Consider the following 18,139-nt stretch of genomic DNA (forward strand, 5'->3'; position numbering starts at 1 on the left):
AAAGATGCATTGAAAAGTCACTTACCACAATAAGGTAGGATTTATTCTGGAGATGCAGAGATGGTTCAACATTTGCAAATCAATCACCACGATACATCACATGTACGTGAGAAAGGATAAAAAACATAGGATCATTTCAATAGATGCAGAAAATGCATTTGACAAAGTACAATGTCTATCCAGGATTAAAGCTCTCAGCATAGTAGGTTTAGAGGGAACATACCTCAACATAACAAGGTCATCTATGAAAGATCCACAGCAAACATCATACCCAATGCTGAAAAATGGAGAGCTTTCCCTCTAAGATCAGAAAAAAAAACAAAAAAACAAAAACAAGGGGCGCCTGGGTGGCACAGTGGTTGAGCGTCTGCCTTCGGCTCAGGGCGTGATCCCAGTGCTCTGGGATCGAGCCCCACGTCAGGCTCCTCCGCTGTGAGGCTGCTTCTTCCTCTCCCACTCCCCCTGCTTGTGTTCCCTCTCTTGCTGGCTGTCTCTATCTCTGTCAAATAAATAAATAAAATCTTTAAAAAAAAAAAAAGAAAGAAAAAAAAAAACAAGGATGCCCACTCTCATCACTTTTATTCAACATAGTATTAGAAGTCCTAGCCACAGCAATCAGACCAGAAAAAGAAATAAAAGGCATCCAGATTGGTAAGGAATGTGTAAAACTTTCACTATGTGCAGATGACATGATACTATATATAAAAAACCCTGAAGAGTCTACCAAAAAAAAAAAACAACCACTACTCATTAGTTGAGTAAAGTCACAAGATACAAAATTAATATACAGAAATTGGTCCCATTTCTACATACTAACAATGAAGTATCAGTGAAATTAACAATACAATCCCATATACAAGTACACCACACAGAATAAAATAACTAGAAATAAACTTAACCAAAGAGGCAAAAGACCTATATTCTGAAAACTATAAAACACTGATGAGGGAAACTGAAGATGACACAAACAAATGGAAGGATATACCTCACTCATGGACTGGAAAATTTAATATTATTAAAACACCCATACAACTCAAAGCAATCTACATAGTCATTGCAAGCCCTATCAAAATACCAAAAATTAGCCCCCCCCCCGAAAATCCTAAAGTAATCCTAAAATCGGAACTACAAAAGACCCTGAATAGCAAAAGAAAACTTTAAAACAAAGAAAAAGCTGGAGAAATCACAATTCCAGATTTCAAGGTATACAAGAAAGCATAGTAATAAAAAAAAAAAAAACTTGGTTCTGGCACAAAAATAGACACAAGATTAATGGAACAGAATAGAGAGCCCAGAAATAAACCTGCAATTATATGCTCAATTAATCTATGCAAAGGGAAAAAGTCTCTTCAACAAATGGTGTTGGGAAAACTGTACAGCAACATGCAAAAGAATGAAACTGGACCACTTTCTCACACCATACATGAAAGTAAAGTCAAAATGGGTAAAGACCTAAATGTGAGACCTGAAACCATAAAAATCTTAGAAGACAGCAAAGGCAGTAATGTCTCTGACATGTGCCACAGAAACATTTTTCTAGAGATGACTCCTGAGGCAGGGGAAACAAAAGCAAAAATAGACTATTGGGACCACATCAAAATAAAAGGATTTATACAGTGAAGGAAACCATCAACGAAACAAAAAGACAGTCTACTAAATAGAAGATATTTGGTAATGATATATCCAACGAGGGGTTAATATCCAAACATATAATGAGGTGATACAAATAAGCATCAAAAAATCCAAATAATCCAATTGAAAAATGAGCAGAAGACACGAACAGCCATTTCTCTGAAGAAGACACACAGATGACCAACAGACACGTGAAAAGATGCTCATCATCACTTAACATCAGGAAATGCAGATTCAAACCACAATGAGATATCACCTCATGCATGTCAGAATGGCTAAAGTTAAAAACACAAGAAACAAGTGTGCTGAAGATTTGGAGAAAAGGAATGCTAGCACACTATTGGTGGGAATGTAAACTGTTGTAATCACTGTGAAAAACAGTATGATTGTTCCTCAAAAATTATACACTGAATTACTGTATCATCCCATGACTATAAAAACTCCAGTACTGGGTATTAACCCGAAGAAAATGAAAACACTAATTCAAAAAGATAAATGCACACTTACATCATTATTTAAAGTAGCCAAGATATGGAAGCAACTCAGGGGTCCATCCAGAGATGAATGGATAAAGAATATGTGGTGAACATATAAAATGGAATATTACTCAGCCACAAAAGGAATGAAATCTTACCATTTGCAATGACATGGATGGAGGTAGAGAGTACAATGCTTAGCAATATACATCAGTCACAGAAAGACAAATACAGTAGGATTTCACTCCTCTGTAGAATTTAAGAAACAAAACATATCATAGGTGAAAAAAAGAGAAAGAGAGGCAAACCAAGAAATAGACTCAGAACTATAGAGAACTAGTTGATGGTTATGAGAGGGGAGGTATGTGAGAGGATGGGTGAAATAGGTAATGGGGATCAAAGGGTTCTTATTGTGTTGAGCTTTGAGTAATAATTAGAAGTGTTGAAATACTGTATTGTATACCTGAAACTAATATAACACTATATGCTAATTATACTGGAATTAAAAATTAAAAATAAGTAAATAAAATTTTGAAATAACTTCACTTCTGTTATTTGAACAAAGCTTAGATCAATTTGTTTTGATTTGTATTTCTATAATGTTGGGTCTTTTTGCTTAATTACACAGTTATATAGCTTTGTAAGACATTTGCATGTTTCAATGTAAAATAAGTTACATTGAGTAAAATCTAGCTCTTACACTGCCTCTTGACACAGTAGCATCACTTTCCCTATAGATAAGTGAATTTTATTACTACAGCTGTCTTTTTAATTAAAGAATATGTGCAAATATATATTCATATTTTACACTGTCTTAGATCATCAGTAATATACTACACACAAAATTATCCATCTTACTTTTTTCAATGAACAATAAACAGTATATCCTGGAGATGAGAGCATAGCTATACATATGATATTACTCACTCTTTTTGTATATACAAGTCATTGTGGCTCTAACATTTCTTATTAAAGAACATTTGAATTTTGTGTTTTACCATTTCAAATAATGCTGAATTAATAATTTTAAGCATGTATCTTTTAAAAAAATTTTCCAGCTTTTTTGCTCTCCCCCCCAAGCTTTATTTAGGTAAAAGTGACAAATAGAATCATATATATTTAAAGTGTACAATGTGATGATTTGATACATAGGTACATATGGAGGAATAAGCACAGCAGCCAAGTGAATTAATACAACCATCACCTCACATATTTACCTTGTGTGTGTGTGTTGAGCAGGCTTAGGATGTACTCTCTTAGCAAAGTTCAGGTATTGTTGTTGTATAGTACTATTACACAGCATTATTAACTGTGGTCACCATACTATACATTCGCCTTATAACTGAAAGATGCGCTCTTTCAACAGCATTACACATTTCCCCACTTTCCAATGCCTGCCAACCACCAATCTACTCTCATTTTTTATGGCCCAGATTCTTCAAAGTGAGACCACTGGGGCAAAGTGTAAATGTGAGTGTAATTTTCCTAGATATGGCCTAATTTACCACTTTATAGGCTAGATCATTTTGTGTACCCACCAAAACTGTGTGACCACAACAATTTTTCTACACTGCCACCCACAGAATGTCAAACTTTGCAATTTCCCCCAATCTAATAAGAGATAAATGATATTTTTGTGTAGATGTCATTCTCAATTTGCATTTCCCTTATTAGATGAAGGATTGCATATATCTAAATACCTTTTTCATTTTTTAAATTTCCACTTAGATTTATCAAAATCCTCTTGTCTCTTATTCCCTAACCTCTCAAGTTCAGGCACAAAATACACTGATAGCAGCCAAGGGGTGTCTAGACATGCAATATGCAGCCCTTGGAGTATGTTCCCATCTTATACACGCGTTCCTCTCACAGTGCACCCCAGATAAAGCTTTTCCTTAGCTAAGGTTTCTCTTCCATTTATTGTGACACATGTTCAGCTACCTTTTATGTTTTTAAATAAAATGGTAACCCTGGAAAGGACAAGGAGGATTATCAGCCACATTAATTGGTGATCTATTAATGATCAGAATTTACAACAGCATGACAGGAGTGCCAAAAACAGACTATGTATGCTTTTATTTAAAAATCAGTCTTGAAGATCTACTGTGTGAACAGCTATTTTTTACTACTATGTCAGTAGAAAGACTAGTGCTGGCTATATAGTAACCATGACACAAAATGTTTTTCTCTCCAATAAGCAGAAAATTTCAGATTACTGTCCTTCATTTTTCCCAAAAGAATCATATGAAGGAAGGATTCTTTAGACTTCATTGCTCTCACTGTGAAATTATAGTCATTACGTTTGGTGGTTTGTTGAAGAGTGTATTATGGAAATGTCTGTGATACACCTTGAGGGCAATGGGTCAGGATTGCTTCAGGGAAGTCCTAACTCAACTTTCCAGGCACCAGTGCCATGCCAACACTGAGAATAATTCAGGAGCTGGCTGCCTCACTTTTCCCATTTTCATTCCCTACATTCTGAAGTAGATAGGTTTGCCCAGAGTCCATAGAGTCCTTAAAAATCTCTTCTTTTTTAAGAAGAACTTTTGCATCACTCACCACAGTCTCAAGGAAATAATTTTGCAAGTAGAAAATCTTCCTAAAGTAAACACCAGTGGCGATAAGTCCTCCACTAACAGAGCAGAATTTTTCCACATATCTTAACAGTTTTTTCCCCAATGACTCATCATTCTTCTCAATTGATAGCAAATGAGGAGACAGAAGGTTTTCTTTGAGTTTCTCCACTGGGACGTGCCAGTTCTTGGCTATGATTTCCAGGGATTCATCATCCAGCCCAAAATAAGACCTGTAGAGGGTTAAAGTCTGTTCCACCTTCTCTACATCTTTATCACTGATCAAACCCATGAAAGGGATGGTAGCCGATGCTCCAGCTTTCAGGGCCTCCAGCCAGACCTTCTGTTTCATGGAATCTCTCTTCCGGTCAATGGCAGCCTCAGTAACATTTGGCAGGTATTGCATGAAGATGTGGCGCTTGTGGTCTGGGAGCTGCCTCAGAAGGGTGGTCTCCAGGCTTTGGAAATCATATTCAGACAAATCAAGGCTGGAGACTAAGAAGACCTGAGGGTCCTTCACTTTGGCCTTCTGCAGTTGAGTCACACAGTCATTGCGGATCCTTTGCAGGATTTCATCCTTATTGTAAGTGCTGGGTTTAGTTCTTTGTGCATTATGTAAATCACTGTCCACTTTAGATCGGACAAAGTAGAAATTCTTCTTCATTTTTCTAATTGCATTAGCTAGTTGTGCATCATTGATTTTGAAGCGTGTAGAAGAGATGATAATAAAGAAGTCATATTCACCAAATTTCATTTTCTCCAGATACTCATGAGGCTGAAATTTAGTGGTCCCTACCCCTGGCAGGTCCCATAATGTCACATTGGGAAACTTCTTGTGTTCATATTTGGTTCTTTCAGTGGTTGTCTCCAGTTCCCCAGTGGGGGCAGCCCCTTCTTCCTCATGCCCCATACCCCGCAGGGCATTGATGAAGCTGGACTTCCCTGCCCCAGACTCCCCGGTCACAGCAATGTTCAGTGGGGCATTGTCAATGTCTCTCAATGCATCATTAATTGCAGAAACTGCACTCTGAAGTTCCCCCTTCTCTAGGTGTGATTTAATCAAAGTGATGGTTTCCTGAGAGAGGATTTTGCTTTCCACCTTGAAGTCCTTAAAAAACTTGTTAAAGCTGGAGGCCAAATCACCACCTTCTCTATTAGAGGATGTGGAAGAGGAGGTCCCCATGGCTGGAGCAGTAGAGGACACTAGGGGGAGGAAATAAGACGGAAGGAAAACGAGTTAGTGCAAGAGGTGGCTTGGGTGTGTTATTATGAGCAAGGGAGAAACTCAGTCCTCACCACAACATTGTATTCAGAAGCCCTTCTCTTTCTGTTCAGGCAGTGTGTAGAATTCTGACCTGGATGTAAAGTTTTTCCTTGCTTAGGCTCTTCCCTTAACTTGGAAAGCCCTTCTTAAAGATGTTCTCCACTTTTCTAGACTTATTTCAAAGCCTGATTCTTCTATCCAACTTAGCTGCCCACATTATTCATTATTTACCTTGCTTCAGTTTTCTTTATCTGTAATGTTATGAAAATAATTCTTCATGGTAACAAATCTAAAAATTCACCACCACACCTTTTCTCACCTGTGGTATAAGAACCTCCAGAAAACCCTCTTCTGATAACTTCCAACATCAGCATGTCATAGACCTTGGTTCTCCTATGAGGCAGCTAAGTAAGTATGAATGACTCCTTTCCTTCTCAGAAAAGATGCTATGTATCTTCATTAGGAGATAGGAACTTTTATTGATTGCAAATGTGTTTTCTTTTATCTAGAAAATGGCTGGTTCATGAAACTAGGTATTGAAAAGACTCTCGTTGTTTTTCCTGTAGCAGAAACAGTAGGTGGCATGGATCCCCATGTTCTAAAAAACTATGTTGGACTATCCAGCTGGCACTTGCTATGAGCCGCCCCAACTGTCCGGAGATCCCCACCCATCACCTGCTTCATGCCTGTGTATAAAAGTGGACAGAAATCATGTAGGGGAGATAATCTACCTGGAAGACTGACTGATGTACAAAGTGTAATTGATATAAAAGATCATGTTAGTAAAGACTGAAGCAGTTGCTGAATGGGATGTAAGATATCAGCCATGATAAGGGCGTCCCTCTGTCACCTTCTCTAATGTCGATGAAACTGAGCATGTTCTGGAGTCCTTGGACTTATTACTGGAGACTTCTACCTTGAGATAGGGTACCAGAAGAAATCATATACTCAGGACTAAATGTAATGTGAAAGATTTATGTACTGTCCCCTACAGAGATTGGGTGCAGAGTTTTTAGACCAGGGAACAAGTTACCTCAAGTCACCACTGATATTTGGGCAGCATGCAGGCTGAAGAAATATCCTTTGGCTAGAGTAAGGGGTCAGGATATCCTCTTTGGGCTTCCTGGTACCCACAGGCTGAAGTGCAAGAGAGGATAGCAAAATATATTTTTGGAAGGAATTATTCAGACCAATTGTACTTTGTCTGGACTGGCACACATATGAACGGGGCATGCAGACATTCTCCTTAGAAGAGAGAAGTGTGGGAATCTAGCTTGTCAAATATGAAAAGGGAAGCTATTAAGCAACTAAGAATCATGGTGCCAGCACTTCTGACTATCCAGCAGGAATATTTTTCACATACAGAAAAGTGGAAATCCTGAGCATCTGGCACATGCAGGCATCACCTCTTGCTGTTTGGAGACCACCTCCCCCCCCCTTTGAACAGCAGGCAGCACACAAAGCAAAATGAGCAAGCCTGGGTGTGGAAGTGGCATATACAACCTGGGACTCAAGGAGGAGCCAACAAGGTGAGACTACAACCCCATCAGGTGTAGTCTTATGCCCATGCATTCTCAGAGGATGGGGGAAAAATAAGCAAGAGGGTGAGGAAATCTGACTGAGACAGGTCCTGAAGAACAGAACAAACAAAGAAGGAACTAAATGACAGGGTCAGAGGGCAAGCAGATATATGGGGCGCCTGAGTGGCTCAGTCGTTAAGCGTCTGCCTTTGGCTCAGGGCGTGATCCCGGGGTCCTGGGATCCAGCCCTGCATCGGACTCCCTGCTCCGCTGGAGCCTGCTTCTTCCTCTCCCACTCCCCCTGCTTGTGTTCCCTCTCTTGCTGCCTATCTCTCTCTGTCAAATAAATAAATAAAATCTTAAAAAAAAAAAGAGGGCAAGCAGATATGGACAGCAAAATTCTGGGTGCTGAGCAAATTTCAACCACACAAAAGCCATGCCCTATTGTTAAGGTTCCATACCTCACCTGATGTTGCATGTGAAGTTGTTATTATTTTGTAATGCAACAGTAATGCAGGGGGGGGAAGGACAGAGTACTTTTTAATATCCCTGGGAACTTCTATTCTAATCTCTAGCAGTGTGTCTTCTGCAACTGGGTAGAAATGGAAGAGAATGTGAGAAATCCATACCAATAAACCTGAGATGTGCATCTCTACATACATTACTCTCCTCATTCACTTAACAACACTACAAGGACATTATAATAATTTCTGCTATGAATTAAGAATTGGACAAATGATGAGGTTGAGGATTAGACAACGAAGGTCCTACCATTAGCAAAGCTCAGAGCTAGGATTCAAGGTGAGGGCCCAAATCCAAGGGCAGAGCTCTGTCTCAGGAAACACAGAAAAAACACACAATTGGGTTGGCAGAGGTGAAACTAGGACTCAAATTAAGTCAGTGTGAGACACACAGGATTTATATTTTGTGGAGAGATGTGTTAGAAAGAAAGCCACGGGGCCATAATGGATCCACTTAAGTTAAAGCCCCAAATCAGTGAACCAAGACGTAACAACTAAGAGCATTTGCAAACCCCAAGGATGTAATTCTCAGCAATCAACATGGCATGCTCTGGTCAGCATTAAAAACTGTAGTAATCATTCCCCTTTTCTCTCCTTAGGAGGACAACCTTGCCTAAAACAATGGATTCTTTGCTATTAATTGTTTTTCTGCGTTCTCTCTTTACTTAAAAACCTTTCAATTTCTACAGCATGATGGAGCTCCTTTCTATTTGCTGGATGGGATACTACCCAATTCAAAAATTATTTAATAAAGCCAAATAGGTCTTTAGAATTCACTTGGTTGAATTTTATTTTTTAACATATTTGGTGGCAGTGTCTAGATCCTATGCAAATTTCTGACTCTATTTGGGGAACAACAAAATACAAGCATAGTTCCCTACAAGTCCTATTGAATTCACTGTCTTTCTCGACACTTCCAAACCCCATAGGTCAGTCCATTTTGCTTTGAGCTCTGCTATTTTTTTGTCTTAGAGATCCTAATTGAATTGCCTTTCCAGTTCAGGGTTAGTGGATCACTCTGTCACTGACACAGAAAGCTCAGACAGAGCAACAGTTCTTAGCCCTCGGTTCAATCCAGAAGTCCACACTGGAATCCCAATCCACAGCCTGTATTTACCTCTCTTTGGCGGCTTAGTCTGTTCCCCATTTCCTGTCTGGAGTCTTCATTAATGGAACCTACTGGTTTGGTCCATGATGGACATTGGAGGTGATGTGTAAATGGCACCCTATTGAACAGTCTATAGTATCTTCTAAACCTAGGCCTTGATTTATAACTCAGACTCCAAGTTGGGAACTGTTGGTGGTGCTACAGTTCTCTGTGTGTGTGGAATCAGACTACAGTCCCCATTCTTGGAGGTGTGCTGGTTCAATCCTTGTCCCAAACCTAGTTCTTTAGCAACTGCTGCCGTCCACAGTTCCACTACCCCAGTATTGTGGGTCTCTGTTAATATGCACGTGAGGTAAAGGCTTAGCTTAAAGAAAAATAGTAATTAAACAAATGAATAAATAAACAAATAAACAAAACATAAATGAGATCCTTAAAAATCCAAAGAGTTAAGTGCTCTACCCTCCGGCACATTATTTAATATCTAAGAATTATGGTTCTGCCTCTTACCCTCTTGGTGGGAATACAAACAGGAGCAGACACTCTGGAAAACAGTATGGAAGGTAAACAAAAAGGTAAAAATAGAACTATCCTATGATCCAGCAATTACACTACTAGTCAATTACCCAACGTGTACAAAAATACTGATTTGAAGGGATACATGCACCCAGATGTTCATAGCAACGTTATATACAATAGTCAAATTATGGAAAGAGCCCAAATGTCCAGCGACTGATGAATGGCACATTATTCAGCCAAAAAAGAATGAAATCTTGCCATTTGCAATGCCTTGGATGGAGCTAGAGAGTATTATGTTAAGCAACATAAATCAGCTACAGAAAGACAATTACTATAGGATTTCACTTATATGTGGAATTTAAGAAACAAAACAAATGATCACAGGGGGCAAAAAAGAGAGGCAAATAAGGAAACAGACTCTTAACTACAGAGACCAAATTGATGGTTACCAGAGGGGAGGTGGGTAGAGGGATGGGTTAAATAAGTGATGGGTATTAAGAGGGCATTTGTGATGAACACCAGGTATTGTATGTAAGTGTTGAAACACTAGATTCTACACCTGAAACTAATATACTGTATGTTAACTAACTGGAATTGAAATAAAAGCTTAAATAAAATATGGTTCTTAAAGCTATAAAAACCTACAAGTCTGTTTTATTTCCCAAATAACCTGGCTTGGTAACTTTCAGGTTGAGAGCCACAAAATAAGGCCAGGCAAAAATGTGTGAATTTCCCCCTCTTTGTGACTAGATATGACTGGACAGAATTGTGTGTTAAACCCCATTTATGGCTAAGGTCCTACCAAACTGTTGCCCTCAAGGGAATTACAACCTAGAATTACAATGGCCATTATGAGGAACATTCCAATTAGGTAAGATCACTTAAGAAGTTTCCCTAAAATCACAGATCTCAAAATTCCAAAAGTACCATTGGAGGTGTCATTGGAAAAAGCTGATAAAAAAAGAAGTATAAAAAAAAACAGCAACAAACAAAGTACCCAATACCAAAGACTATAAGACTGATGTAATTCTTTTTGCTTTCCACTATCCTCCTTTATTTGAATACTCAGTCTAAGTTATCCTTTGTCTGATCTGCCTTTACAGAAACCATAAACAAAAGTCAGCTCCAGAGGTAAGTCAAAGTTCCCGTATTCCTTTGCCAACCCCAAAACTTCCCCTGTTTATCTCAAAGAGTTTGTGAATTATTGGTCTTAGGAAACCTCAATCTTTCTTAGAGGAAGTTGCATTCCTTCTCTGCTCCCTAAAGCTATACATCTTATCATGTCTTTGAAATATAAATACACCCGCAATTGGTGGAAAGTAAACAAGGAAAAAGGGAAAGATGTCCTTTATAATACAAACTGCCAAATAATGCATGTTGTGCCCAAACTCTGGCACAGCCTCCTTAAATTTAATTTCAGGATTAAAAATTTTCTCCACAAATATTGGTAACTATAAGGTCTTTGTGTGTTAGTATATATACTATATATATGTATGTATGTTGTAAATGTGTGATATTTTCCTTCCTCTGGAGAATTTTGTTGTAAAAGATCTCTATTTATTTGGTTTGAAAGCAAGCACTTACAAGGATTGAGCTTTCTAAAACTCTCAGAAAGGAGGAAACTAACTTCAATGTTTTTCAAGTTCATGTGATTCAGAAAAATATTCAGTATCAAAACTAATTTAAGGCTGTTGATTTAATTAAAATAAACATATGTTGAGGCACCTGGGTGGCTAGGTCAGTTAGGCATCTGCCTTTGGCTCAGGTCATAATCTCAGGATCTTGGGATGGAGCCCTGCATCAGGCTCCCTGCTCAGTCGGGAGTCTGCTTCTCCCTCTCCCTCTGCCCCTTCCCTCACTCGTGCTCTCTTTTTCTCTCTCTCTCAAATAAATAAATAAAATCTTTAAATAAAATAAAATAAACATGTGTTTAGAGTTATAAGCATTAAAAGTAACATTTTTATTCTACCTGTGTTTACATGAAGTCAAGTAAACATGCTGATGTTACCTCTGTTACGAAATGTTTTTTAAAAATAAATTAGGAGGATGATCAAAAGGGATTTACTCCTAGGATGCAAAGTTGGTTCAGTATTCACAAAACAATCAATGTGACACATCACATCAATAAAGAAAAAGTAAAAATAATATGATCATTTTAATAGATGCAGAAAAAGCATTTGACAAAGTATAATATCCATTTAAGATAAAAAACTTCAACAAAATAGGTCTAGAGGGAACACACCTCAACATAATAAAAGGCATAAGGTCAGGAATAAGATAAATATGTCCACTCTTACCACTTTAATTCAATATAGTGTTGAAAGTCCTAGCCACAGCAATTAGACAACATAAAGAAATCAAAGGCATCCAAATTGGTAAGGAAGAAGTACAACTTTCACTATTTGCAGATGAAATGATATATAGAGAGAACCCAAAAGATTCCACCAAAAAATTCTTAGACTGATAAATGAATTCAATAAAGTCACAGGATAAAGATCAATGTACAGAAATCTGTTGCATTACATTACACTAATAATGAGTAGCAGAAAGAAATTAGGAAAACAATCCCATTTATAATTTCAGCAGAAACAATAAAATATCTAGGGATAAACTTAACCAAAGAGGTGAAAGAGATGTACTCTGAAAACCATAAAAGATAGATGAAAGAAATTCAAGGCAATGGAAAGAAATGGAAAGACACTCCATGATCATGGGTTGGAAGAACAAATATTGTTAAAATGTCTCTATTACCCAAAGAAATCTACAGATTCAATGCAAGTTCTACAAACATGCCAACAGCATTTTTCACAGAAATGGAATGAGAAATCTAAGATCTGTGTGGAATGGCAAAAGACCCCAAATTGCCAAAGCTATCTTGAGAGAGGAAAAAAAAACTGGAGATACTACAATTCCAGACTTAAAGTTATATAACAAACCTGTAGGAATCAAAACTGTATGGTATTGGCATAAAAATAGACACAAAGATCAATGGAACAGTATAGAAAATGCAGAAAGAAACCCACAATTATATGGCCAAATAATCTTTGACAAAGAAGGAAAGACTATACGAAGGCCAAGAGACAGTCTCTTCAACAAATGGTGGGGGAAAACTGGACAGCTACATGCCAAGAAAGGAAACCGGACTACTGTCTTACACCACACAAAAAAGATACTCAAAATGGATGAAAGACCTAAATGTCAGACCTGAAACCATAAAAATTCTAGAAGAGAGCACAGGCAGTAATATCTCTGACATTGGTCATAGCAACATCTTTCTAGATAGGTCTCCTGCAGCAAGGGAAACAAAAGCAAAAATAAACTATTGGGATCACATCAAAATGAAAAACTTATGCACAGCAAAGTGAACTATCAACAAAATTAAAAGACAGACTACTGAATGGGATCAGATACAAATGGCATATGTAATAAAGAGTTATTACCCAAAATATATAAGTAACTGATATAGCTTAAGACACAAAAGCCAGGGGTGGCTGTGTGGCTCAGTCAGTTGAGCATCCAACTCTTGGTTTCGGATCAGGTCATGATTTCATGGTATATGAGAGTAAGCCCCATGTTGGGCTCTGTGTTCAGTGGGCAGCTTGCTTGAAAGATTCTGTCTGCTCCTCCCCCCAGAATAAATCAATCAATCTTTAAAAAACCCAAAAAACAAATAATCCAATTAAAATATGAACAGAGTGGACCAGAAAAAGATGGCGGAAGAGTAGGGGACCCTATTTCAACCAGTCCCCTGAATTTAGCTGGATATCTACCAAACCGTTCTGAACACCCATGAAATCAGCTTGAGATGTAAGAATATATATCTGGATCTCTACAAACAGAATATCTCTGATGGTCTTGAAGTATGAAGTGGGGAGCCCTGATTCTGCGTGCAGATATTGGAAGATAAACAGAAGGGGGAGGGAGCCACTATATGTTGGCACTGGTAAGGTTATATAACACAGGAGCATAAAAGCATCCCACTGGGGACAAGGCAAAGACTTGAAGGCCCTTAGCGGTGAGGAAAGGACTTTAGGGGGCGCCTGGGTGGCTCAGTTGTTAAGTGTCTGCATTCCACTCAGATCATGATCCCAGGGTCCTGGGATCAAGCCCCACATCGGGCTCCCTGCTCAGCGGGAAGCCTGCTTCTCCCTCTCCCACTTCCCCTGCTTGTGTTCCTTCTCACTGTTTCTCTCTCTCTGTCAAATTAATAAATAAAATCTTTAAAAAAAAGGCAGAATTGTGAAAAAGGAAGGCCACGGGATCACATAGGAGCCACTTAAGGCTTCGACCTAGTAAACCAAGACCTAATACCTAAGCTAACCACAGCTTCACTCCCCCAGGAATGTATACTTTTACCAGTCAACTTAGGTATTTCCAGGTCAGTACCCGGAAATTTGCTGATGAACTCTTTCTCTTCCCCTTAAAAGACCAAACCTGACCAAAACAATGAATTCTTTGCTAATAATTTCTTTTTCCTTTCCCCTCTTCCTTTAAAAATATTTCCTTTCCTAAAGCTCAATGGAGATCCTTTGTATTTAGTAGATAAGATGCTACCTAATTCATGAATCATTTAATAAAGCCAATCATAGTTTAAAATTTATTGATCTGAATTTTATTTTTTTAACAGATAATATATTGTTTCCCCTGGGAAAGTATTTTTGCCTGAGATGGGAGGTGTCTGATCTAGAAGCCCTTGGGGAAAGCCCTATCCACTGACAGCCCTGACATTCACATGATCCTTCTGCAGTTCACAGGCACAAAGTCTGTTCTGCAACTTTGACTCTCCCAACCTCAGGCCTACATATCTATAATTTTGTTTTTAGACCTGTACTGAATCCAAAGTGATTTCTTGCTTACCAGCTCCTGAAGGAAAGTAGACTTCTGGTGTTAGAGTTGAGCTCTGAATATGTCCCCCGGCAGCACAGGAAATGCCTAGCCTGGACGAAGTGCTGCCTGCAGCCCACAGCAGGAGCACCCCTCTGCACAGACTGGCCTAGCACTGAAACAGGTCCTGTGTGCTGGTGTGGTCACCGCAGAGAGTAAGGTACTTACTGTCACCCCAAATATCTCCACTGTATGTGAGGAGCAGACAGCACTTAAATAATCTCTGGCCTCTGCTCCACCCTCACAGGAATCTGGCCAATAGTTAGAAGCAGCCATCGCATGGCAGAGCTCTGCATTTGCAAGAACAGAAAGTGAAATCAGAGTTCTGAGGGCTCCTCTTCCAAGAAACACAGCCATTGCCAGGAACTGAAACTGAAAGGCACCACGGCCATTGATATGGTGTGGTTTTGGCATCATGAGTAAGAGGAGGGCACAGGATCCCAGGCAGGAAGCTTCTAGTGACATCTGAGGGGCCACACTAACCAGAGTACAGGCTCCAGGCCAGACAGAATCTGAATCCAGAATCAGAGAATACAGGCTTAGTCCTGGGAAAATGATGCTCATGGCCCCCCTGTTAACCTTAGACAGCCCACACTCTATGGGGCATGAAGTCTTATAAGAGTGTATCTAGTCTTTGTCCCTGGTTCCTGGCACAGAGCTTCAAAACTCCTGGGAATTTCCTGAGTAATAGGAGCTGACTTTGTTATGCTAATGAAGTGATTCCATCCAGGCTCCTAGATAACTTCAGGTCTGTGGCTGGTCACCAAGAAGAACAACCATTGTGAATAGAGGGTGGAGACTTTGGGTCAGCTGGACCTCTGGGGAGGAGAACGGGTGTTGGAGATTGTGTTGAATCAAGTAGCCAAAGATTTGATCAATCATGTCTATGTAATGAAATCCTCACAAAAACCTAGACACCAATGCTCAAGTAGGCTTCTTGGTTGGTGTTTGCATTGTTGTTCTGGGAGGGCAGTGTACCCTGATTCCATGGGGAGAGTCATGGAAGCTGTATGCTCTCTCCCAGACCTCACCCTATGTGTATCCTTTTAATAAAACTATGCTCGTACATAAAAGCTCTCCTGACTTCTGTGAATCATTCTAATTAATTATCAAGCCTGAGGGGGTTATAGGAACCCTCACATTTGCAGATAGTCAGTTGGAGGTCCAGATGACGTAGGGAATCCCCCGAAGTGCAATTGGTGTCTGAAGTGACACTAGTCTTCTCAAGGGCTGAACTCTTAAACCCAGAGTATTTGCTAACTCTGGATGGCTAGTACAGGAATTAATAGACAGTATACCCAGTTGGGGTGGAAACATTACAGAGCAGCCCTATGTCACTGGTAGCCATACTCTGGCTTTATTTGTTTTTATTTATTTTTTGAATAGAAATCCTCATATAGTTTATAATTCAAGAGGTGTAAGATGTATACAATAAAATGTCTCTCCACATACAATGGGCAATCATCAATGTCTGTACTAGAGGGACCATGCCATCTTTACAGGTCCATTTTTGAACCTGTGAACAAATATGTACATCCATTTCCTCCTTTTTACAAAAATGGCAGCATTCTGTACACAACATCCTGTACCTTGGGTTCTTCATTTGCTATTTAGTAATCTTTCTAGATAAGCACAGTCAAAGCTCCTCCTGTTAAAGATATTTTTATTAATGTCTTTTTAAACAAATGTCTGTTTTACTGACAAGTAGTGGAATGAATAAGATCTATGTGTACTATAGCTCAAAAAAGCTGTCATTTTGGGGCTTCTGGGTGGCTTAGTCAGTTAAGCATCTGCTTTTGGCTCAGGTCATGATCTCAGGATCCTGGGATCAAATCCCATGTGGGGCTTCCTGCTCAGTAGGGAGCATGCTTCTACTTCTCCCGTGACCCCCTACTTGTGCTTGCTCTCTCTCTTTAGTTCTCTCTCCTTAAATAAAGAAATAAAATGTTAAAAAAAAAAGCTGTCATTTTAAAAAAGAAGAAAAAGAAATTGGATCTGCCATCAACCCAGTAAACTCTGGTGATGCCCTGCAAGTAGCAACTCCCTCCTCCAACATGGAGGTTACTCCCTCACACACACCAGTTTTTGACTGAAGAATAATTAATGTAAAACATTGTATTAGTTTTAGGTGCACAACATATTGATTCGACAACTCTATACATTACTCAAAGCTTGCCACAAGTAAGTGCAGTCACCATCTCTCACCACACAACATTGTTACAATATTATTGACTATATTTCCTATGTTTTACTATTCATCTCTGTGACATATTTACTTATAACTGGAAGTTTGTACCTCTTAATATCCTTTATTTATGTTACCTTTCCCCCCACCCACCTCCAATCTGGCAACTACCAGTTTGTTCTCTGTATCTAACAATCTGTTTTGTTGTTACTTGTTTTTTTTAGATTCCACACATAAGTAAAATTATATATTTGTCTTTCTCTTTCTGACTTATTTTACTTTGTATAATACCTTTTATTTCCATCCATTTTATCACAAATGGAAAGCCATCTTTTTAATGGGTGAGTAATATTCTATCAATGCACACTTGAATTTTCACTGTCGTAAATAATGCTGCAATAAACATAGAGGTGAAGATATCTTTTTGAATTAGCATTTTTGTTTTCTTTAGTTAGACGTCCAGTAGTGGAATTACTAGATTATATAGTATTTCTATTTTTAATCTTTTGAGGAAACTCCATAAAGTTTTCTACAGGGGTTGCACCAATTTACATTTCTGTGACAATATAGGATAGTTCCCTTTTTCCACATCCTCACCAACACTTGTTTTTTATCTTTTTGATACTAGCCTTTCTGACTGGTGTGAGATGATATCTCATTGTGGTTTCTTATATACATTTCTCTCACGAGTAGTAATGTTGAACATATTTTCATAACTGTTCATCTTCTGTGTGTTTGTTAGCCTTTTTTTTTTTTTGAGTTATGTCTATTGAGGTCCTCTGCCCATTTTTCAATCAATTTTTTTGTTTTGTTTATTGGTGTTGAGTTGTATAAGTTCTTTATACATTTTCTATATTAGGCCTTTATTAAATATTTCATTTGCAAATGTCTTCTCCCATTTACTGGGTTGCCTTGTTTAGTTTATGGTTTCCTTCACTGTGTAAAGCCTTCTTATTTTGCTTTAGACCCAATAGTTTATTTTTGCTTTAGTTTCCCTCATCAGGAGAGACATATTCATAAATATGTTGCTAAGAGAAATGTCCAAAAGATTACTGCATATATTTTTAGAAGTTTTATGGTTTCAGGTCTCACATTTAGGTCTTTATTTTTTGTTTGTTTTTTTGCGATTACTTTTTTTATAATAATATTTTTTATTATATTATGTTAGTCAACATACAGTACATCCCTAGTTTTTGATGTAAAGTTCCATGATTCATTACTTGCGTATAACACCCAGTGCACCATGCAATACGTGCCCTACATAATACCTCTCACCAGCCTATCCCATTCCCCCACCCCCCTCCCCTCTGAAGCCCTCAATTTGTTTAGGTCTTTAATCCACTTTGAGTTTATTTGGGGGGATGGTATAAAAAGCTGTCCAGTTTCATTCCTTTACATGTAGCTGTCCAGTTTCTCTAAAACCATCTGTTTAAAGGATCTTTTTCCTTTGCATATTCTTG

At 38.5% G+C, this 18,139-nt stretch overlaps 1 protein-coding gene across 5 annotated transcripts in view; it reads right to left on the reverse strand.

Annotated features, from left to right (window-relative positions):
* Positions 1–4,165: 4,165 nt before the first annotated feature.
* LOC113261538 (interferon-gamma-inducible GTPase 10-like) overlaps positions 4,166–18,139 on the reverse strand; it is a 57,503-nt gene continuing 43,529 nt past the window's right edge. For 4 of the 5 annotated variants that reach the window (XM_044387291.3, XM_044387298.3, XM_044387299.3 and 1 more), the window contains one exon: positions 4,166–5,884. In XM_044387291.3, the coding sequence (XP_044243226.2) occupies positions 4,542–5,884 (1,343 nt within the window). In that variant the 3' untranslated portion in view covers positions 4,166–4,541. Of the gene's footprint in view, positions 5,885–14,467; positions 14,776–18,139 lie in introns of those variants that run through there. The other variant, XM_026507682.4, reaches the window with a different exon arrangement.

The sequence above is a fragment of the Ursus arctos genome, unplaced genomic scaffold (genome assembly GCF_023065955.2).
Source record: "Ursus arctos isolate Adak ecotype North America unplaced genomic scaffold, UrsArc2.0 scaffold_5, whole genome shotgun sequence".
Lineage (NCBI taxonomy): Eukaryota > Metazoa > Chordata > Mammalia > Carnivora > Ursidae > Ursus > Ursus arctos.